Source organism: Mangifera indica, chromosome 15 (assembly GCF_011075055.1).
Source record: "Mangifera indica cultivar Alphonso chromosome 15, CATAS_Mindica_2.1, whole genome shotgun sequence".
Classification (NCBI taxonomy): domain Eukaryota; kingdom Viridiplantae; phylum Streptophyta; class Magnoliopsida; order Sapindales; family Anacardiaceae; genus Mangifera; species Mangifera indica.
In genome coordinates, this window is record NC_058151.1 from 12,386,646 (window position 1) to 12,411,760 (window position 25,115).

General features: G+C 30.4%; 2 protein-coding genes across 2 annotated transcripts; one reads left to right on the forward strand and one right to left on the reverse strand.

The window, feature by feature from the left end:
* The first annotated feature begins 10,705 nt into the window (after positions 1 to 10,705).
* On the forward strand, positions 10,706 to 13,711 carry LOC123198246 (GDSL esterase/lipase 7-like). Its single transcript, XM_044612915.1, has 5 exons — positions 10,706 to 10,956; positions 11,073 to 11,200; positions 11,340 to 11,588; positions 12,536 to 12,788; positions 13,135 to 13,711. Exons 1-5 carry the CDS (start codon positions 10,716 to 10,718, stop codon positions 13,353 to 13,355), a joined length of 1,092 nt encoding a protein of 363 aa, XP_044468850.1. The 5' UTR covers positions 10,706 to 10,715; the 3' UTR covers positions 13,356 to 13,711.
* A 358-nt stretch (positions 13,712 to 14,069) lies between these two features.
* On the reverse strand, positions 14,070 to 16,233 carry LOC123198245 (F-box/kelch-repeat protein At5g15710-like). Its single transcript, XM_044612914.1, has one exon. The coding sequence runs from the start codon at positions 15,715 to 15,717 to the stop codon at positions 14,431 to 14,433; it is 1,287 nt and encodes a 428-aa protein (XP_044468849.1). The 5' UTR covers positions 15,718 to 16,233; the 3' UTR covers positions 14,070 to 14,430.
* Between the last annotated feature and the right edge of the window lie 8,882 nt (positions 16,234 to 25,115).

A 25,115-nucleotide genomic window follows, 5' to 3' on the forward strand; every position in this document is an offset into this window, starting at 1 on the left:
ACTAATATTTCAAAAAATTCTAAAAGATCCTCAAACTTTTTTTGAATCTTCAATAACCCTTTGAAATATTCAAAAAGACCCCAATACATTTAAAATTATAATTTACCCTTTGATATACAATTTTATAACAATGATATTCTTATCTATAGGAAAAGAGGGAGGAAGGGGTGAGGGTAAAAGAAAATGGAAATAAGAAGTTTTTTATCTAATTTGGATATTTAAATTTTTTTTCAAAATTTTTGTTAATTTAGGGTTATCCCACATCGACAAAGCACGGGTGAAATATTGAGTTTGCCTGTACTCTGTCCATGTATTCCACATCGGTTAGTGGTGGGAGAATTTGACTGGTTAAATAGTCTATGAGCTCCTTAAACTGTTAAGACACATTTTGGATTGTAAAGCCCAAAAGTAAACTATGATGGACTGTATGTCCAAAATGGACAATATCTTGACAGTGGGTCGGGTTATTAGACTAAGAATGTTACAAATAGTATCAAAGCGGCTCCGCGTGTCCTCTTGAATGATGGTGGGACAAACCTCAATGAGGACGTTGAGTCCCGTAAAGGGGGGTATATGTGATACCCTTAGGCAAATCTCACATCGACAACGTACGAGAAAGATGCTAGGTTTGTCTATACTCTGTCCATGTATCCCACATCTGTTAGTGATGGGAGAATTTGACTGGTTAAATAGCCTGTAAGTTCCTTAAACTGTTAAGACGTGTTTCAGGTTGCAAAGCCAAAAAGTAAAAGCATGATAGACTGTGTGTTCAAAGTGGACAATATCTTGACAGTAGACCGGATTATTGGACCAAGGATGTTACAAGTTAGTTGGGAAGATTAGCTAAAAGAAAAAAAAATAAATTAGTTTAGTACTATTTGATTGTATGTTTTGTTTTGAAAGTTTTTTTTTTTTTTTTTCTAATGTTTTGTGGTTGAAAAACTTTGTATTCAAGACTTGGCTTTATTTAAGAGATTTTTGAAGTCTTTTGAAGTCATATGTTTTATTATAGTTTTATGTAATACACTTAGGCAAATCCCACATCGACAAAGCACGGGAGAGATGTTGGATTTGTCTATACTCTGTTCATATATCTCACATCGGTTAATGATGGGAGAATTTAACTGATTAAATAGTTTGTGAGCACCTTAAAATGTTAAGACGCATTTTAGGTTACAAAGCCCAAAAGCAAAACCATGATGGACTGTGTGTTTAAAGTGGACAATATCTTGATAGTGGGCTGGATTATTAGACCAAGGATGTTACAAATGGTATCAGAGCGGCTCTTCGTGTCCTCTTGAACAATGGTAGGGCAAACCTCAGCGAGGACGATGAGTCCCATAAAGGGGGGTGTATGTGATACCTTTAGACAAATCCCACATCGACAAAGCACGGGAGAGATGTTGGGTTTATCTGTATTTTGTTCATGTATCCCACATCAGTTAGTGATGAAAGAATTTGACTGGTTAAATAGTTTGTGAGCTCCTTAAACTGTTAAGATGCGTTTTGAGTTGTAAAATGTAAAAGCAAAACTATGATGGATTGTATGTCCAAAATGGGCAATATCTTGACAGTGGGTTGAGTTATTGGACCAAAAATGTTACATATATGGATTACATTAACATAATAGCAGATGATGCTTAAGAGATTAGGAATTTGAAATACTTGAAGACAAAATTTGAAGTCACAGATTTGGCAAAAACCTTCAACACACTTTCTTGAAATAGAAATGGTGCAAATCAAACAGGGGATTTATATCTCTTAAAAAAGTATATTATTGACTTATTGATAGAGACTAAGAAATTATGGTGAAAACTAGAAAGTTACCTTAAGAATTGAATTGAAAGTGTAAGATTACTCAATAAGATCCTGTAGTAGAAAAGGAAGAATACCAATAATTACTAGATAAATAAACCTTAGAGCTTATTGATTTACACCAACGTGGTAAAAATTCAAACTGAGATCTTTTCCTTAAAAATTCTAATAATTCACCAAATTTGTTAACACTTAAGAGTCATAATTTTATTGATATATCAACATCTTGGTATACAAATTCATATTGTCATGGCTATGCATATCAAAATGTTATTAAAATTATACTATTAATTTGAGATTATATTTGATTATACTAAGGCACACTGATTTACATATTAATTCTACTAATCCTAACTGTCTTGTTACAAAGGCAAACAACATAATTCCTATGCATCCCTTTATGACCCAACAACCAAAAAAAATTAAACAAAACAAAAACAAAGTTGCTTATCCTATCTAGATTAAGGGACTTCTTCATGGACTTCCTGTGAGGGACAAAACTGTGAGCAAAAAATTACTCAATGCTGAGGCTCATGGTTGTTAATGGGGGGCTTGCGACGAGGCATTCCCCGATAATCCTTGTTCATCAGGTTAACAATCTCTTTGGTAGCCACGAGAAGTCTTTGTGAGTCAATTGTCTGATCATCGGCATTGTCAAGTTCTTGAGAGACTCCATTGTCAGACCTCGGCGAGCCCTTCAAGCTGGGCAATTTCGTGGAATCTTGAGGTTGTTCAGGTTTTACAGCAGTTGGCTCAGCTTTCAATGTCGTCGACTCCAACATTTTGATGGTTTTCTGGTATGAGAACATATTATAACAAAAAGATTCTTCAAGCTGAACCTCTTGGTCAAATTATCAAAATCGTTCTTGGTGTGTTTGAAAAAGAGAGAGAGAGAGAGAACCTGATCATCAGCTTGCCGGTGAGTTCTTTCAAGAGACTTCTTTGAAGCTGCTTCATGGCTCTTTCCTGCGTTAAACCAACAATAATCTATAATGAACTGTTGTTTGAAATGAATTTGTACACATCCCACATCAAAAATTTGGCATTTATCAACTAAGAAAAAGATGTGAAAGTATATAAGAATATTGCACCAAGTATATGAGCATTCAAAAATAATCATTTTATAAGCAGTGCAGGAATCATATACAACCACAATATTTTGCATAAATATTCCTAACTATTGCTAGCTATATATATGGAAATGAATAAAACCATGTGTATCAATAAATTGTATAAATTTTATCTATATAAAGTGAGATGACAACTTGTAATTGGATGATGTGATTATTTACTTTTTCTCTTACTTCAAAATCATTCGATCAGAAGCAATTATCTCAATTTCTATAGATAAATTTATACAATTTATTTATACATTTAGTATTATTTCATGAGGGAGACAAAAAGATCATTGCTTTTGCCTCAGTTGTGTTTAGGAGGGTGTTGTTTAGGTCCATGATAATCAGAATTGAAAGCTACAAAACCAGTAGAACTACTACTACTTTTATCCTCAAATTTTCGTCCCACACAAAAATCTCTCCTCCCTTCAAAGTCACATTTTCCATCAGAACGAGTTGTAGCACCTGACAGCTCTGAGTTCTTCCTTTCCTGATTATCGTACTTTCCAAACTCTTTCCCAGATTCAGCCATTTTCCTTCCTAGCAGCCTCAGTTTTCTCATGTTAATGTTTGCAATATGAACAAGTTCCTGCATGAACATGTTTGCCTCTTGATGTCATCTTAAAAAATCTTTCACATCAAGAATAATACTACATGTACAAATGAATTATACAAACTTATCTATATAAACTAAGGTTAAAAAAGATCAAATGGTTGTGTTAAACCAGCAACAAAATAGCTCATACCTCTCGAGAAGAAACAATAAAGCCTTGATTACTTGCTGAAATTAGCCCTTTTCTAGCAGTTTTGTCATCTGAAACAAAGATAAAGATAACCTTCAACAACCTATTGGTGAAGAAATCAAGCAATATGTAATTAGCTATACCTTGATGAGCAAGTGCGAAAGGCATAAACAGGAGAAGCCCTAGAATTATGCTTAGAAAACTTAAGTGCATCATTTGAATTTGATTCTTGATTTTCTCTGAGTGTATGATCTGCTGTTCAGCAGCATAAAAAGAGAGGGACCTTGAAACCGCTAGAGTGGGTTTTATAGAGAGTTCAAAGCTAGCTAGGGTTCCTACACCTAGATACTTACATAAAATATTACTGCTCCTTACTGTTGGCAGAACTATATCAATATTTTAAATTAATTAATTACTTAATTAATTGTATTGATCTAATAAGAAATTAATGAAAACAGTGTTCCTCCATTTGATTGTGGTTTCACTAAAGATATACAGTCTCAAGGTGTGTTTGGATCGGAGATAAAATATTTATATCTTTTGTCATGCATTTCACTAACTAAATGACTCTTAAAGATAGTTTGAGTGATAAAAAGTAAGGGAAATCTAACCCACCAGCGACATATTAAGAGGTACCCAAGTATGAGAATATGGATTCGAAACCTATTATATCAAAATTAAACTCTTCAATGATTTGATCAAGAATGAATAGTCTAATCACACTTAACAAACCTAACTAAACAAGCCTAATTACACTTAAATCATTTTAATGAGTGAACATTAATATAGGGTTTTCAGTGTCAATGCGTATCAGAAAATGAAGAAATTTATTAGTCCAGTACTACAACGACAATAGTGCAAAATGGAGCAGCTTTTCCATAAAAAAAATGCTATTTACATATACTTTTGAATATATAATTAGATTCACATAATATGTTACTGTATAATTAGACATGAGTATAAATTAAAGATAAAATAATACTCAATCACATAATAACACATCATCTGTTTATCAATTATATACTTAAAAATTTGTCCATAGTTTTATACATAGTTTTATATAACTCTTTTTCTAATGAATTTTTAGCTCTATACCAACCAGCTGGAGTAGCCTTGGCATGTCTATCCGGTTCATAGCTCTTTGGCATTAGAAAAATAATTAATTTTCCGTAAAACTCAATTAATTTATAGCAAATTCCTATATACAGTCAAAGTCTAACTTATGCTTTCATGACACTCATGCTTTAAGGTCTTAATTAAGCTATTTAATTGAGCATAATCTGACTTAATTTCTTTAATATAATTGAATACAGCGGCTTAGCAGGTGAATTATTATTTAGAAAATAGGTCAATCCTCGCAAAGGTCTTAGTCAGAGATTCGGGTTCATCGGTCCAAAAATTTCAGAAGCAATAAAAGAATGTTAAAATATAACCATATGGATTCGGAATTTCCTTGGATTCCCTTTAGGGTCGAGGCAAAATTTCGTGGAATTTTCCTGCTTATCAACGAATGGGGTGTTCTTAATTTGAATATTGAAGTTGATAAGAGGGAGAAAATATTCATTCCCAAAAATATGCTTGATAAGAAGGGGAAACTATTCATTCCCAAAATTTAAAAAAAAAAAAAATATATATATATATATATATATATATATATATATGCTTGTGCATACCGAAGAGAATATATTATATCAGTAAAAGTATATGTATAATTTTATAATGATGTGTTATTTTACGATTGAGTGTCATTTTATCTCGAATTTAAAACTATCTAATCACATAGTGATATGTCATTGTTTGTACATAAAGTTACGTATACAACACTACTCATATAATATTTGTGTTTGCAATAAAATTATGCATACCTACTTTAAATACACAAATGGATACACATTTGATGTGTATCATCTATGATTGTGTGATTTTGAATTATGTATAAAATAATACTCAATCGTGTGATGACATATATAAGTGTGTATTTATTTGTATCCTCAAAATAAGTACATATAGTATTGTTTTTGTGTTTGTCTTAGAAGGTGATTGTAGTGTAATTAAGTTATACTTGGGATTAAACATAAACCAAATTTAATTTTAGATATGAAATATTCAAGAACGAATATAATTTTGCCTTGAAATGATAATTTTAAGAAAGAATTTTAATTTTTTCCACCCTCACTTAGTGCTCAATTTTAGAGCAAATTTTTAACGACCATTTCATTATATTGTCTCAAAATAATGATTTTAAGGAATAAAAGCTTGAGTTTGTCTTGATTTGAAAAGGTTGAGTTCAAGCCCAGACTCGAGCTCGACAAGCTCCTTCCAAGCTAGTTTGAGTTTGGTTCTGTTTGATAGGAATCAAACTTTAATTCGGTTCGAGTTTGTCTATAGTATGAACCCAAGCTAAAAAGTAGTCCTATAGCTAAGCCAAAAATTGTCCAAAACAATATCTTTTTGATAGTCAACACATGCAACAACATTTTAATTGATTCAAACTGAATTTTTTCCAAACTCACGAGTTGAGTCAATCAAACATTTTTCAAACTCAAACTCAAGTTCAATAATAAAAATCATTACACTAGAATTCATCAAAATCAAACTCATTTCAAACTCATTTGAAATAAACTAATAAACAAATTAGAACTAACTTAATTCGAATACATTCCTATTCAAGGAAATATAGAAGATATTGTTAAAGGTTTGAGGAGGCGGTGGTAAAATGGGAAAGCATACTTCCCAAAGAAGAGCATGAGCATGAAACTAAGAGAAATGTAACATGGGAGGCAAGTGATTATGCATAGAATTCCTAAATTAGGGTTTTAGAGCACGAGGGCGTGCCCTCCAACTTGCTTTCTTTCTTGTCATCTCTTTCGGTTCGACATCACATTCGGGCACCATTATCAATAATACTAATATTATTTTAACAGTAATTTTATTAATTTACAGTGGTAAACCTGACCTGAAATTTATTTTTTAACATCTGAGTTGTAAATTTTGACCAAATATGTAAAAGTGACAAACATTTTTAACTTTTCTATTCGAAACTTGAGCAATTTTTCAACCTTATTCCTGCTTTTTTACAACAAACTACAATTAAATAACTACAAAAATTTTAAAAAAAATGTTATGCCTTATTCAATGAAGACTGTGTGTGAAATAGTTGACCGATTGATTTATATATTTAATTTACTTTCAACTCAGGATCGAAGAAGTCTTTATAACTTAGAATGTTGTGATTATTCTTTTCGTATACTTTGTGTCATGAAGAAATATTATCAAAAGTATATAATATAAATTGTGTGTATTATGTAATATAAATTTAATGAACAAAACATAATTTTATTTAATTTGCAAATGTATATGCAAGTTATAGAATACTAAATTAAATTAGTTTAAAGTTATAAAAATACTTGATTCAGCCATCTCCTAAAATTCACCTACTTCGTATACGGTTGAATTCGAATTGAATTTATTCGAGCTCCACCTCTAGCTCAGCTCAAACAAGTCCGAAACGAGTTTGACTCAAGTGAGCTCAAGCTCAAACCTGTGAGTTTAATATTTTTTAAGTTGAACTCAAGTTTTAGGATGTTCAACTCGTAAAGCAGGTGAGATTGTAAAATTCGATACAAATTAACTAAAACATAGTTTTGATCAATATGCATTAAAACGATGTCATTTTTGTATCGAACAAAGTTTAAAACTCAATTTGAACTCAGCTCCTCTCAAATGAGCTAACTCGATATAAGACCTCAAAACTCTTCATCTGAATGACGACGAGTCTAGACAAAGATCTCGAAATAATAGAGAGAGATGACAACAGTTTAAGATAGAAAGAGGATATCACCGAAGACAAAGATAAGGGTCGAAGAAGTAAAGAGAAAAAACCTTAGGTTTAGGAGAATGTGATTTTTTAAAACTGAAAAACTTTAAGTAAAAATGAAATTGTTAGTTTTTAAAACTTGGGAAAAAAATATAATAAATTATATAATTTTAATATTATTATTAAAATAATGATTTTACCTTTACATCTAATTGAAAATTTTAACAGAAATTAGATAATTGATGGATATTTAGGTTTTTAAAATTTTAAGGATAAGAAATATGGAAATACAGTAAACCTTAAGTGAGAATAAGTCTATTGGCCTAAAATAATCCCACATTAGCCGAAACGTTATAACATATTATATTGTTTTACATATTTATGGCATTCTTTAAGATTCAATATTAATATTTATTTCATTCAATGTGTGTGTGTATGTGTCTCTACATACATACATACATACATACATACATATATACATACATACATACATACATACATATATACATACATATATATATATATATATATATATATATATATATATATATATATATATATATATATATTCTTCATTTAAAGGACATCCTGGAGATAGGTTTCATAAATATCTATCAAGCATTGTCAACAAAACTTAATCAAACAAAGTAACCTTTTTCTTGAAGTATAAAATCTCAAAGTACTCATTCCTCACTTCAATGCATGGAATTACGAAGCCATTTGTCACAAGATAGGCTCTTCAGGAAGAGTATCACAAAGGAGATTTTGACACATGGACATAAATATGGCTCCATTTGCCAACGCCATGTGTCATCAATATTAATTACTAGTTAGCAATCTTAATCCACTACTAATTACGATTACAAACATGATTAATTTCTATACCAATCTTTTTGTGCTCTTGAAAAGGGGCTCGTTGGAGTTTGATGTGCCAAATATGTTCTCTCTTTAAGGACATTGTCACATGTATACTATACTATATATTTGTTTCATGAATAATAATAATAATAATATATAGTTTAGTAATCTTGCTCTATTGAGAATATTAGTGTTGTTGCCAAGAAAAAAAAATATTGGAGTGCCCAAGAAGAGATTCCTTTTACACTATCACATTTAAGCTCTGTGTTTAGAATAATGTTATTTGTGTATAATTTTAAAAACTCAATTGAATATATAGATAATGAATCATTATATAATTAAATATTTTTTTCTTAATTAAAAATCATTCAATTACACAATAATATATTATCTCACTATCAGTGTTTGTAAAAACAGACCAAATCAGATTGATTGGTTCAACCTGTTAAACTATGAATTAGTCTATAATTTCATCCGGTCTATATATAAATATTAATTTGCTTGAAATTCAATCAAACTCAATTAACTTGTTGAACCGAAAAAACTATTTAAAATCAACAAAATCTGGTTTATATAGTACTACGTAATTTTTATTTTATTAAAACTTAAAAGAATTACATTTTTTAATATATTAATTGAATTAATGATAAAATTTATAATAAGTTTTTTTCTTTATCTGTGTAATAGAGTGTCAATTATTTAATTAACATATTTGAAATTATATTTTATATGTTTCATATGTTTTATGTTTCAAAGTGTAGTAAATATTTGATACTATTTAAGAAATACATAATAATTTAGCAATAGATTGAACCAATTGATTTTTCAGTTGAACTGGTCAAACTGCAAACTAATGAGATAATTAATTTAACCATAAATTTAGTTTTAAAAACATTACTCACTATTTATCTAGATATTCAAAATTGGGTATATATAATTTTCTTAATTTTTTATATGTGACGAGAATTTTTAGCTTATTATATATTTTTCTTTCTTTATTACAAATCACATCCTTATATTTTTTTACATAATTATTATAAAGATTAACTATATAGAAGATTTCATATAATTTGTTAAAACTTAAATAATTTTTTTAATATTTTATGTTCTTCTTATGTTATTCCTTAATTGTCATAACACAGTTCCAACCAATGAGCGACTGTCATATTAGATTGCACTGAGACATAATATGCACATGTTCATTTATAGTTAGTTATAGGATTAGATTCGGTTCGAGTTGCTTGAGTTTGAATTTAAGTTTAGATTAAATGAGTTGAGTTCAAACCGAAGATTGAATTCGTTTTCAATATATAAATCGAGTTCACACTGAATTGAATATTCAAGTTTTAGTTGTCTATATCAAAATTAAAATAAAATTGTTTTTTAGCCAAGTTTGTGTCATAATTCGTCAATTTTAAACTGACATGTTTAAATTCGAATCGATCTTAAACTAGATCTTGTTTAAATTTAATATTGGTCTAATCAAATCCAACTGTAGTTAGATATGGCTAAGATAGGCATGCATTTCTTTGAAATGAAACCATTGTGTAAGTGTAATAAAAAATTTCACTGCGTATGTCCCTGAGATAGTCAATTATACAATTAAAATTGCTCGTCTTAGTAGCGAGTAATCACTCTGGAACAATCAAGAAAAGTGTACAGATTTGGCCAATTGGTTGACCTTCAAATTGCAAGGAGAAGCCTAAAAATAACTTGAGTAGCAAGGATGTGAATCCCCAAATGAGAGGGTATGGGTTTGAGATTTATCAGCAACGTCAAAATCTAACTTTTGACATGTGTAATGTATTTGAGACTAATTAATGAAGTTAAAGTTTCACTTATTTAGTACGATTGTTTCAATTTCATTGAAACAGTTTGATTGAAATAAAGTTTCCGTGATAAAAAATAGTTGCAAGGAGGAGGCTACAGCTTTGCCTAACATTGGTTAGGTCCATATTGCATTGCCCGCCCATTCACCCATCCCGTGAAAGTCAAGCGCAATTGTCACTTCCCATCACCATTAATATGCCAACGCCTTACTAGAAGCCTAAACTTTGCTATCTCCAGACTCTACTGCAGGAACAAGGCTGTGCACAATCCCACAAACAACACCTTTTGAAAACCGTATTTGAGATTCAAAGGAAAGCATGGCAAAAAATTAAAAAAGATATACACTAAAGTAGTAAAAGCACAAGTTTTTTGACAGCCTAAAGTAAACACAGATTAAAAACTGAGAGTAACAGGTAACAACCCAGTTTGGCCATGAAGTTATTCAAGCATTGATACTTGTGCTCAGGCTCTCTACGCTATAAGAGATAACGGACAGAGGTTGTTGTGCATGTAAACAAAGTTATGGAGAAACATAATATGAGTGTTGCTGCAATCATTTTTTGCATTGGGGTTTTGGAGCTTGCTGGGCATGTTCATGGCCGACCAAGTACTAATCCTCTAACACCAGCCTTATTCATCTTTGGTGACTCGTTGATGGACTGTGGAAACAACAATTACATACCAACAATGGCAAGAGCAAACTATTTCCCTTATGGGATAGATTTCGGCCATCCAACCGGCCGCTTCTGCAATGGTCTAACAGCTGCTGATTATATAAGTACTCTAAATATATATTATTGATCTTTAAGGAGTTGTGATTACTTAGTAAAAATGATTTTAGCTCTTTAACCAGAAGCTCATTATATTCTTCCCCTTTTCTTACACGATTTGAAGCTCGACACCTTGGTTTGCCATTGATTCCACCTTATCTGTCTCCAATGTCAAAAGGAAGAAAGATCTTGAATGGACTCAACTATGCATCTGCTGCAGCTGGCATTCTAGATGAAACTGGGCAAACTTACGTAAGTTTCTTATATTCACTTGTAGAAAACTAACACTAGTGGACTTAGGAGAATAGCGGAATAGAGCCATATTCTACTACCTTCAGAACAAAAATCCAGCAGGATTTTAAAGCCAACATTTGATTTCACTTACTTTCAGGGAGCAAGGACAACCTTTAATGAACAGATTTTGCAATTTGAGGGCACTATCAGCCTGGACCTACAATCATTTTTCAAAAATCCTGATGAGCTGAACCGGTACATTGCCAAATCAGTATTCCTTATTAGTATAGGCAGCAATGACTATATCAACAATTATCTCCAGCCAAACAGCTACCCCAGCAGCAAATTTTACAGTGGAGAAGGTTTTGCAGATCTCCTAATCAATATCTTCTCAATTCAATTATCGGTATGCCATGTTACCATAAACATCTAGTGTATATGTTCATATTTGCATGTGCTTTTTCTCTGATATCATATATTTATATACAAGTCAGTAAATTAAGTAGGTAGCTGAAAGGAAATAACTTAACAAATCACAAATTTATGAAAGAATTAGGATCTATACTGATGTTGAAAACAAACCTCCCAACCTGTATGCTCTTACTGAAAACAGCATGTGCTATCCAACTCCACCAGATCCCAATATATGCACTTTCTCAAGGTGAATAATATTGATTACTATTGTGTAAATGAACATTACAGAGCCCTAAAGGAAAAATATGGATGGACAGCAAAGCAAAGAGTGCCTAAAAATCATTAGAAGTAACCTAGATAGGGTTCCTTGAAATGAATGGCCTGAATTTGACTGCTAAGTGATTCTCATCTAGTTAAATTGCATTAGATTGTCCCAAACCCCATTACTCACCTTGGCAAAACCTGCATGTGAAAGAGAGATGGGAAGAGAATTATGCTGATTCACATTTGTTTACAATGACTTTATTATTCTCTCAACCATCTCTCTTTCCATTGTTTTTTTTTTTCAGATCAATACTCTGTATACACACTTTTAAGTACACAAATGATGTATCATCATATGATTGAGTGTTAGTTTATCTATAATTCAAAATCACCCAATCACATGATAACATAAACTGCATACTGTGTAGGACTCAAAAACTAGGATAAGGAAATGTCAGAAAACTTGTGTCCAAAATCACAATGAAATGCAATGAGCAAGCATATAAACCATGACAAAACTAGTGAAATGTAAGAATTAACAAATTACTAAAGGAAAATCCTATATTTCAAATTTAAATTCTAGACTGTTCAAAAGGAACATAAACATGAACCAGTAAAAAAGAAAAGCACTGCTCAGATCTAAGCATTTAAATCTATGGTGCCTTTGTATTGCAGACATTGTACAGGTTAGGTGCAAGAAAAATGGCTGTAGTTGGAGTTGGACCACTAGGGTGCATACCCAATCAGTTATCCACAGCAAATGGCAAAAACAGCTGCATAAAGAAGGTCAATGACTTGGCTGCCATGTTCAACAGCCGTCTCATTCAGCTCATCAACACTCTCAATGCCAGTCTCCCAGGCTCTTTCTTCATTTATCACAACACCTATGATCTCATCTATGACATGGTCACCAGTCCTTCTAGATATGGTAACCACCACAATCCCCCATAGAACATTCCTTAATCAAAGAATTTTCTGTCGTATGAGTACCACTCTGTATATTACTACAATAGTTATAAGATTGATCAGAATACCCCATCTTGAAGCAATGCATTAACCATCCAGTCATAATATATAACTCGTTCAAAACTAGAAAAAGCAATGCAGCTTCTAATTATCTTCTGGGGCTTGATTACTAGTTCGGATACTATAACAGCCACATAGAAACACCATGGTAACAGCTATCACCTAGATTGTCCAAGCACTCAATCAACCTTTTTAGATCTCCAAATGAAAGGCTCTTTATCTAAACTGTGATAAGCACTGATTTTCAGGGTTTGTGGTGCCAAACAGAGCTTGTTGTGGCAATGGGAGATATGGAGGGAATCTTACCTGCCTTCCCCAGCAGCAACCATGTGCTAACAGAAATCAATACATCTTCTGGGATCCTTTCCATCCAACCCAAGCTGTCAATGCAATTGTAGCTAGGAGTTGCCATGGCAAGTCAGCAACCAAATGCTATCCTATAAGCATAGATCACCTGGCACAACTATAGAGAGGAAAAAGAGAAAAAAAGAAGAAAACTCCAATGCAATTGTTAATCTAATTTTCATGTGAATGGTGCCACTGAGAACTGGTATTATTATATGGCTTAACCATTCTATCTTGTTTAAGGCTTCACAAAATTAATTTGGAGAACATCTCAAAGTCTTGCTCAAGTAAGATGCTTGGTGTCAGTCTAATTATGAAGTAAATGGCATGTTCAAGAGACAATATCCTCATTTATTAGCAAAAAGAGACAGAACAATACATCTATCCTAGTTGTAGAGCGGATACTATCAAGCTAGTTGAGAGACAAAAGCAATCAAAAAGAGAAAGGTTGATTCAACCTAAAGTACTGTTTCCAAGACAAACAACAATAGAAGCTAAAGTCAAAATACTCTGCTGGTAATTCAACCATATCCACAACAGACTATTTTGTAAGGCACTGGCTATAAAGTAAATTTCTTTTACCTGATTACCATAGGAGCAGACAGTGAGAACTGCAATATTTGTGCAATACAAACCGTTGTGCAAGTTAACAGTTTCATTAGAAATGCCGCAAAAAGTTCTAAACGCATACAAAAACTAATGGATTATTTGACACAGAAAACACACTACAACAACTCAAACAACAAAGTCAAACAAGGATGAATGCCACACAAACCGAGAAGATAGCTAACAGATAAAGAAGTTATTATAGTTTAATGTATGCAACTTGCAAAAGGTGTAAAAAATTAAGAAAATTTTTTTCCACACTTGTTCCCCAAACATCACCTGCTATGGTGTACATCCTTTTTGAATCCCATCACTATTCAAGTTATCAAGTACAACAGTGCCCAATATACAGAGCCCTGATACACATGAAATCATATTTTTTTTTATAAACAAAAACTGCTCCCATGGGCTGCAGCATGCAAAACCGGCTAAATTTGAATAATAACTCAGCTTATAAGCATAGAGATCCTCATAAAAATTTGTATACAGGTCAAAAGATGGCTTTAGTAAAATAAGGGATAAGAAATGAAGATAATTCCCCCATAAGTCTCTGTAGCACATAAAATGGAAGCCATCCCGTTAAAATTTCCTTGTCAGCCAGGGGAAGCATCAAATCTGGGCTCATAAAAACAGACCTGGCTGTTGTATGACTGAAGAGCACACCCAGCAATCCAAGACCATATCTTCTTATCCACATCATAGAGAAGGCCCTTCCCCTGGTTCCAAGATGTGAAGCAAATCAAATTATCCTGTCCAAAGCACTCAAATCTCTCAGCCGATAGCCTTAGTAAAGCTTGAAAGTACTTCAGCGGCATCCTGCTTATTTCCACCCACATAATTTTCGCATGATCCAATTCCCAAATTCTCATACTCTGGAGAGTACTATAAAGACCAATCCTTCCAACTAAAAACAAGCGCTTCTGTGTGCCAGCAACCAGATAGCCATCCAACAAAGACCGTGGGAACTTAGCAGGAATGTGTTCCCAGTAACCTGTGTCTAGCCGATACATCATCAGCCCAAGTGGTGAAAGAGATTCCAAGTATAACCGAGAGTCACAATACGCCATCTTTGAGGAGCAAAGGTTAACTGCAGGCATTATCTGGTGGGCAGACCACCTGTCAAGTTTTGAATCATACACTTCAGTAGGCAATGACTTATCACCATATATATCACTAGTGGCAATCACTTTGAACGACCGGTCGATGCGATCGACAACCATAATTAACTGTCTTTGCTGATTATAATGCATACTTGGCAATGTCCTCCAAGTTTGGGTTAGCGGATTACAGATTAATGTTCTGAAAGTTAACCCATCAAGCCCAGAAAAACAAACTAGGCCACCTGAAGAACCAACCAACCAGAATGCCCACTGAGGCAAAAAAGCAAATGGAATCCTATACCATGTTTTCAGTGGCAAGCTAAAAACAGAGCATTGTGTTGTCTGTGCGTTCTTCCAAAATGTAAGAAGACAAGGCCCATGAGATGGCACCTGTGAATGGAATTTAAGAAAACTACTATCCTGAAGAATTGAATTCCAGCGCTTACAAACAGTACGAAGCCGAAAGATCATAAACGGAGGAACCCTAGCCAAAATCTCATTTAACAAGTCTTCTGGTAACAGTGACCAGATGTTGTCTTCCATTTGAACATCTGGTTGAACCACTTTGCCAAACGTAGCAGCTGTCTCCTCATCTAAACCACGAGGTTTAGTCTTAATCACCTTTTGCCTAGAAGGGCTAGTATTTCTAGACCCTACACGACCCAAAGGACTCGTATTCCTTGACCCACCACCCCTAATAGGTGACCCTTGCTTAGGACACCTCTCTTGTGGACTAGATAGTCCAGACCCAGATTCAGAAACTTGTCCAACACCATCCATACTAAACAATCCTCAAAAACCTAAATCTCTCCAATAACAGTTCTTATTCTTAACTAAACCCAACTCTACAACCTTAACTCCTAAGTTACCCAAACCTTCAAATTAAAATGCTGATTTTAATAAAACATCCTGTAAGAATGCTAATACAATGTCGATCCCATGCACCAAACAACAAAACCCACAAACCAAAGCGCTAAAACTCAAACATAACCAGCGTTAAATTTCACGTCAAATACCCATCAGATCCCCAAATTACAATCTCGTAAATGTAAAACGACTCCATCAACGGATAAAAAGAAAAACAGAAATCAATGCGTCAACATCATAAAGGTTCAAGCTCTTATGGTTTTAGATTATGGATTACCTTCGCATTCCAAAAGATTCTTCCTCGATTTGGCTTTTGTGATGAAATGCTTCACAGAGCTCACGAGAAGGTAAAAAGGAATTAAAAAAATAGAAACGAGACTTTGAAATTAGCGAAGAACCTAACCTCCAAAGTTTCTCTTAACATTTTTCCCTTTTTCTTTTTCTTTGTCTTTATTTGGTAAAATAATTTAAAAGAAATTATTGCAACCACAAAATTTGAGATTTCCCTGTGCACCCCTGAGGTTTACCAAACTAACATGGACACCCACAGATTTCACAATGAAATATTTACACCCTTATATGAAAGAGCAATGTTATATATATATAGTTTTATTATATTCAAGCAAAAGATAATATTATATGTATATATTTTTAATAAACAATTTGGATACATAAATAATATTTTATTATATGATTAGATAGTTTAAATTAAAAATAAATAACAATTAATAATATGATAATATATTATTTGTATATTTAAATTATATATAATATATATATATATATATATATATATATATAATTTTATTCTATATGAAAAATGATTTATGATTATTGTAAGGATAAAATATAACTACATGATAAAAATAACGAAATTTTAGTTTCCTCCATTTTTATCTAATTATTAAAATTTAATTAACATGTGAATGAAAACTTGTGGATCCTTTGTTCATTTCACAAACCTTAGTGGTCTAATAATTGTTGTTGCCCCTTGTCCAATCAATGCATGCCACCTCATCAAAAAGGGATCAACGCATCATTGGTTCATTTTGATTAGTCTTGGAAGTAGGTTTTGATTATGATTTATTTATTTTATTTTTTTATTATTATTATCACCAATTATTAAGACATAATAAAAAGAATCCCTTCTTTTTGTACGGTGAAAATCAATTTGATGGATAATAATTTTCTAATTTGCTGTTTTTCTATTTTTAAATATCTTATCTAAAATATATATTTTAAATTTTCGTTTATTAGATTATGCATCAAAATCTTCATTTTTATCTCATATATGGTGTATTATATATTATATTATATCATATGATATTTTTTTAAATATTAATAATAATAAAATAAAAATCTCTATTTATGATGTCATGATCTTAGAAAAATCAAAAATATTGTTTAAAATTTTAAAATTTGTTTATCGTATCGTAAAGTTATAGTTACACACCTTAAAATAAGGCCAAAGGACTATTTCCCACCTAAATTATGTTAAATTCTCAAAGTTCTCTCTGTTAACTTTAAAAATATCATTTACCCATCTATAGCCAGTTAAATTTAACGGAACTCTAACCCCTAAAAATTTAATGTCATTTTTCCTTCTAAAAATTTAAAAACTAACAGATTTAAACAACCATGAGTGGGTAAATGAAATTTTCAAAATTAACAAGAGGAACTTTGAGAATTCAGCATAGTTTGGGTGGAAAATAGTCCTTTGGCCTTAAAATAATAATCGTTTTTAGGGATTTGTACGATCTAATTTGATATAGTTTGAAAGTTTTTTTAAATCAAACAAAAAAAATATGATTTGATTTGGTTTGGTTTTTATTATAGTTTAAACCGATTAAAAATATTCACTTATAAATATATATTATTTAATAAAATTATGATTTTTTTAAAATATAATATAAACATATAAAATATATGTATGTATAATATACATGTAAAAAATGATAAAAAAATATGAAAAACAAGTTTTTTTACCTAATTATTTATTAAAAAATGATTTCAAATATAGTTATATATATATTTTTTAAAAAATATATAATTTACATTTTGGTTTGATTTAAAAATTGGGTAAACTATAATTGAAACTGAAAAAACAATTAGAATATTTTAATCTAAACCAAACTATTTAACAAAATAGACCAAATCATCCTTTCATTTTTTAATAATTTAGTTAGATTTTATAATTTAAACTGAATTATGTATATTTTTAATTTGTATTATATTATATAATCAATAAAACTATGTGTACCCACTTTGGGTATATAAATATGTACACATTTATATGTGTCATTATATGATTGGATGATTTTGAATTAAGAATAAAACAATAATCAATCATATGATGATATATATGAGTATGTATATATTTATGTACCCAAAGTGGATACACATAGTATTACTCATTATATAATATATATTAAATATTATAAAATATTAATAATAATTTTTCAAAAAAAATGATGGGTGAATATTTGGATTAAATGGACGGCGAAGATTGATGGGGAGGTAACGAACAGAACATATTGAAGAAAGAGAGAGAGGTAATTGGGGTCCACTAAATGGCGTTTGTGTATGATAACTGGGGTCTACTAAATCAGAGAGCGTCGTGGCTGTTGAAATCTTTAATTACAATTTTGGACCTTTTCGTGTTCTTTCAATACTTGTGTATGGTGGACCGGGGCAGAGGCCCTACGGACTCCCCGGCAGCTATGACAATTTCAATTTTGAATTTTAACGTTAACAAAAACACCAAAAGCAAAATGATTCCACGTCATGTCTAGATTAATTAATTTTTTTAATCTACATAGTGTTGATGCAATTTTTCGGATTCGATAAGATTTTGATATCTACTATTATGTGATATAAATATTAAAAAATAAAAAAATAAAATCATTGGTGTGAAAATTTTACCAATGAGAAGTATATCAGATATGAGTAAAGTATAAGAATATGAGAGGATATAATTAAAAAAAATTATCAATTATTTTATAACATGGTTTGATAAGAATGTTCAATAATTTCTATCCACGATGACATTATTATTAAGTACTAAGCGAATATAGAGCAATAAAACTAAAAACAACAGAGATTGTGTGTCTTAGTCTAGTTATATGGTTCTTCCTCCTTCATTTTTCCATCCGATAATTTATATTATTGGAAGTTAGGATTACATACGCAATTGTTTAAGATAATACAATAGTTAATTGTTTGATAAGCATCGTCATGGTCTTTATATAGTAGAAGGGTAATTATACTCTATTTTACAATTGTCGAAATTGAGGGGAGTGAGTGTAGTAGATTTGATCGCTATTTCTTATTTTGTGACTTCTAAAAGAAAATGTGTCCTACTTAGTCTCATCATGTGAGTTGTAGGCTGAAACAATGTTTGTTCACTAATTGTTGGTCATTGTTAAGAGTAATACCCTTAAGTTTAGTCAAAGAAGAATTTCGATTGCATAACATTTAGCATGTATCATGTCCTACACCCATATCTGGAGAGTCCCCTATGATTTATGGATGTTACCCCACCTTGGATAAGGTGAAAAGATGTTATGTGACATTCAGCATGTATCATGTCTTACCAGCATTTTGAGTTTTATGAACCTATTGCAACATACCTATTGCGAATATATACATTTTTTAATTAGGAACAACTCACATTAGTTGGACAGGTAAACTTTTATAAAAGATAAGTTAAAATTTTATAAATATGACAGAAACTTAAACCTAGATTTTCTCATTGAAAGTTCTAATATCTACAAATAATCGGAATAACAAAAAAAATGGATTTTATAATGTTCTTAACTTTTAGTATTCAATTAGTTAATTAGATGATATATTATTTTATGATTTTATAATATTTTATTTTTAATTAAAAATTATATGATTATTTATTGATACATTATTTATATACCTAATTAAATATTTAAAATTGGATTACCATAGGTTTATTGATTTAGAATAATGGGCAAAGATTACATGCTATTGGCTTATTCAAGACAACTTGATTTCATAAATATGCATAATCATAATTGCCCAAGTGGACTTTGTTATTATTATTATCCAAAAATAGAGAAAATAGGGAGATATTAATTAAAATAATTTTTTGCTATATATAGTCACTTTTTTTTTAATTATACATTTATATTCTAAAATATAAAATATTTAAAATACTTTTAAGCTTTATACTTATCTAATCAAAACTTATCAAGCAAAACATAAATTCATTTAGTTAAAACATAAAACTTACTCATTCACTTAATTAAGACTGAGATATAAGATAAAATGAGATGAAAATAACCTATTTTTATACGACTTTAATGGTAAAAATGTTACTCAAGAGATTGGTTAGGTAGTTCGTCGACCAACTAAACATCTGTCCAACCAATTTATTTTTAAAAAATTAATTACTCAGGTGGTTGGTCAACCGGTCAAACACTCAATCAACCAATTTGTTTTTAAAAATTAGCTGGCCAATGTTTGGTCGATTGGCCAATCCATCTGGCTAGTCCATCTAGCCAACTCTAAATCTCAAAATATTCTTCTTTTAAAGGCGAAATCAAATTAAAAAGTGATTATATTTATATAATAAAAAAAAGTTTTTTAACTAATATCCCGAAAATAGGCCATACTTATCTTCACTTATTGATAGCTCACATCAATTGGACTCTAAAATAATGTCACAAAGCCAATACACAACTTTCCAAGTCTATAATGGTGAATGAACATCTGAATAACAATTACTTAAGAAATAGCCTATTAATTTGTTTTTATAAAGTTAAGTGGAAACCTCATTTATTCATTTGTATGATTAAATATTATTTTATTTTTAATTTTAAATTATTCAATCACATGATTATACATTATTCTTTGTTAAGGCTGGATTTGAGCTGAGTCGAGCTCGGCTCGCAGCCAGCTCGGGCTCGGCTCGGTTTTTTTGTGGCCGGCTCGAGTTCGGCTCGGCTCGACTCATTTTTCATATCAAAACGACATCATTTTGTATATATATATAGATCAAAACGACATCGTTTTGTATAAAAAATTTTTAAAAAAAATCTACCGAGCCAACCCAAGCCAGCTCGAGCTCGATCGAGCCAAGCAGAGCCCGGCTCATTTCGGGCTCGAACCGAGCCGAGCTCGAGCTTGAGCTGATCGGCTCGAGTCCAGCCCTATTCTTTGTGCATCTAACATTACTCTGACTAACATAACTAACTAATTTGATTAAATACATTTTTTACTTAGCCCTTAAACTTTCAAAAAAAAATTTTGAACACTCAACTCTATCGATCCCTATTTCTCCTTAGCACTTACATTGAAAACACAAAATCATTAATCAAAGGTTTTAGTGCCCAGTTAGAGAGTCGGAGTTTGGGTTTGAATTTGATTGTTGCTTGTTTGGGTTGTTAAGTTATGAATGTAGTTGAGATCGAAGATAGTAGAAACATATTTACATTAAATTGAATGATTTTCCAGTCAGTTTGAGAAGTATATATGAAATATCTATGAATTTTAACACAACAAAAGTTACCAAATTGACATTAACTCTATGTTCAAGTGGACAAATAGTTACAATTTAATCAATTACAAAATTGAATTTTATACGCAAACCATGATAATTGAATCACATATCACATCATGTATCGTATATCATATCGTAAGATATATCTTTTAAAAAATAAAATATTAAAATATTAATAAAAAAATAAATTTTAAAAATTAAAAATTCTCATATAAAATCATAATACACTATCATTTTTTTTTAAGTTGTATCGAGTTATATCAATAATATGTACTGTTTCGTATGATATATATTGTATCGTATGATATAACTATTATAACATACTAATTTGATATACTTTATGATATGTATTATTTTCTCATATATCGTATTATAAAATATTGATACTATTACTCAAACGTTAACTTTTCAATTGATTACATTAAAAATAAGATCACGATCAATTGTAATAAGGTAGAACATTATTAATCAATTGATAATATGGAGCAAGTGCCAAACTAGTCAAAGACATTCTATGTCGATAAGCAAACCTCAACTCAAACTGTCTTTTTCCATTGATTAATGGATTCTCAGGAAGAGAACTACCATACAACAGCAAACTTTACAAAAATATGGCAATGTTGGGCACAAAAACAGAAGCATGGCCCATGAAAGCAAAAAATATGAAAAGAAAGATAAGTATAAATGCATTTTGTTGAAGTGATTAGTGAGTGATTAATAGGTGGAGCCTATTTTGTGAATAAAATTTGCTTGAATCACTCACTAAATGTCAAATGAATTGAAACACTCAATTTTCAATTATGAGAAATGGTGCTTCCTGTTTCTCCTCCCTAATGACCCCAGCCCATGAGACCATCACCCTTTTGGCAGGCCAGCTTGTAGACTACTTTTCATTTTGATTTTGATTTTGGACAAATTTTCATCCTTCCATTAATCAATCTGTTCATATGTAAATAATGAAATTATGTGTAGCAATAAAATTAAGTATACCCACTTTGAATACACATTTAGTGCGTGCTATCAAGTGATTTTGAAATTAATTAATAAAAAGTTTTGACTCTTTGTCTATATTTTATTTGGATTTAATCGAATTCAAACATCATTGATCAAAGAGAAAGTGTCGGAGGGAGAGATATCGCTTGGAGGGAGAGCGATTGACTATCATTTATCAGAAATTCACTGGCGAAATTTGAAACCCTAGGTAAAGGGGAAAATGTCACTTCTTAAAATTTAATTTTTGGGGGAAATTGTTATTTTTCTAAATCAAGGGGATAAAATAATATAAACTTTTATTTTTCAAAATTTATTATTAAATGACAATTTTATCTTCAACTCTAATTGAAATTTTTAATAGATTTTAACTCATAGATGAATGTTCGAGTTTTTGAAAGTTGAAGTAGTGAAACTTTAAAATTTTACTATACCTTAGGTGAGAATAAGTCCTTTGGCCTATTAAATACCATTAATTTATAATATAATGTTAAATTACATAAATAATAAATGATTAAATGCAGGGAAATAAATATTTTCAGATAAAACCTAAGAAAATAGGCACAGAAGGAAAATTTTGCTAATATTTACAAAATTTTAACAATATAAATGGATTTTTGTTATTTTAGAAACTTTTAGAGTATGGTTAGATTCGAATCAATTTATTTAAACTTGAAAATACGCTTGAGCTTGAGTTTGAAATTTTAATATTTTTAAGGTCAAACTCTAGTTTAAGGAGTGTTCAATTCACTAAACTCGTGCGTTTGAAAAAACTAGATGTGAATCAACTAAAATGACATCGATTTTATTGATACATGTAAAAATGGTGTTACTTTAGTCATTTTTTTCTTGGTTCTAATATTGCATCGACTTAAAGTTTGTTTTTGTTCGACAATATAACTGAACTCGAACTCCATCTCAAGCAAATCAAACTCAAAAGCTCTAAAAGAGTGTTTAGTTCGAATAATATTTTATTACTAACAATGAAATATTATTAAAAAGATATATTATTTAGAAGATTACCAAGTATAAATTATTACTGTGTTTGGTTGGATATAATAAAAAAATACCAAAATATATTTTACTTAAATGTCCTTAATACATTATTCTAAAATATTATTCATGTTACTTATTATATTAATTTAAAATGAGGACATTTTAATCTTAAAAAATTAGTAAACAAGCAAAGAATTATAACAAATTCAATATCATCTTAGTAATATTTTATTATCTAAGGTAAATTTGATAAGAAGATTACCTCATATATTATCTGTTACATCATCACTATTAATAGAAGATTACCATAATATTTTATTACTTACAAATCAAATAACGTAATATCAATAATAAAAGATATATTATCAAAAGAATAATTTATTCTTTTTAACCAAACAACCCCTAAAGGAAGCTCGACAAGCTTGAACTTGGTTTGACTTGATCCAACTCTATTTCATCACTTGTTGTCATGACAATGAACGATTCATCCAAACGAATCGTCTTCATCTGGACAATTTGTTGATCAACCCTTCATCTTCGTCTAGACGACGACAATTCATCTCCAGGCAAATTGTCATGATGACTGACAACAAAATTTTGACACCAGGAGAGATGGTCGAGAAGGAGAGATGGGTGATAAGGGTCATTTGTCAATTGAAATGGAGATGGGTAGAGAAGAGAAAAAAAATCCTATAAGAGATTTAGTCACTTTTCAAACCTTAGATGAAAAAAATTATTATATTTTTAAACCTACGAAGAAATATGATAAATTTTTAGTTTTTTTAAATATTTTTGTTAAATGACATTTTTATCTTCAACTCTAATAGTATATTTTAATACATGAGTGAATATTTGAGTTTTTTAAAGTTAATTGTGGGAATTTGAATTTCCACTAAACCTTGGGTGGCAAGCAGTATTTGGCCAATTATAAATTAGAAAGTGGTCATATAAAATGCTCAAATCAATTAGCTTTCGTTTGAAATTTTGAATTATAATTATATTATAATGACAAGCAAATTGACATTATTAAACACTACATCAAGGCATGAATAGGCAAATGGATGCAAATCTTTGCTATTTTTTAATCAATTATTGACTCTCTGAATGTTTTATATTTTTCCCAGAACTTATCTTATTGTATTTTAATCATTAATTATAATATGGAATCTTACAATCAAACTTTACTATAAAAATAATATTTGCATAGTCAAAATATAATAATGGGTAATAACAAATTCATAATACAACAAAATTATATATACTTATTTTACATATATAAATATATATATACTTATATGTATTATCATATGATTAGATAATTTTAAATTAAAGATAAAGTAATGTCAATTATATAATGACACATATCAATATATACATATTTATGTATATAAAATAAATACATTTAATATTACCCTTTACTGTAATACACTACATAAAGTAAAAATTACCTTATTTATACAATTATAATTTATTTTCTTTTATTGGGATATTAATTATCAACCATTTTATATATTAAATCATGTTTATATATTAATTTATACATAATACACTCATTTGTGTGTCATACACTTGTTTGTGCATTATTTGATTGATGTATAGGCGATCGAATGATGCACAAATCTATGTATCATCACATTGATTTGTATGATATTATTCGACATTTTCATTGAATTTTGGGTGGTTTGTGAAAACCACTAAGGAGAGAGATAAGGGGAAGGCCGATCAATAACCTTCTTGAATTTGTTATAAAAAAAATGATTACTTAGAAAAAAAAAAAATCTTAAAATAGAAAATA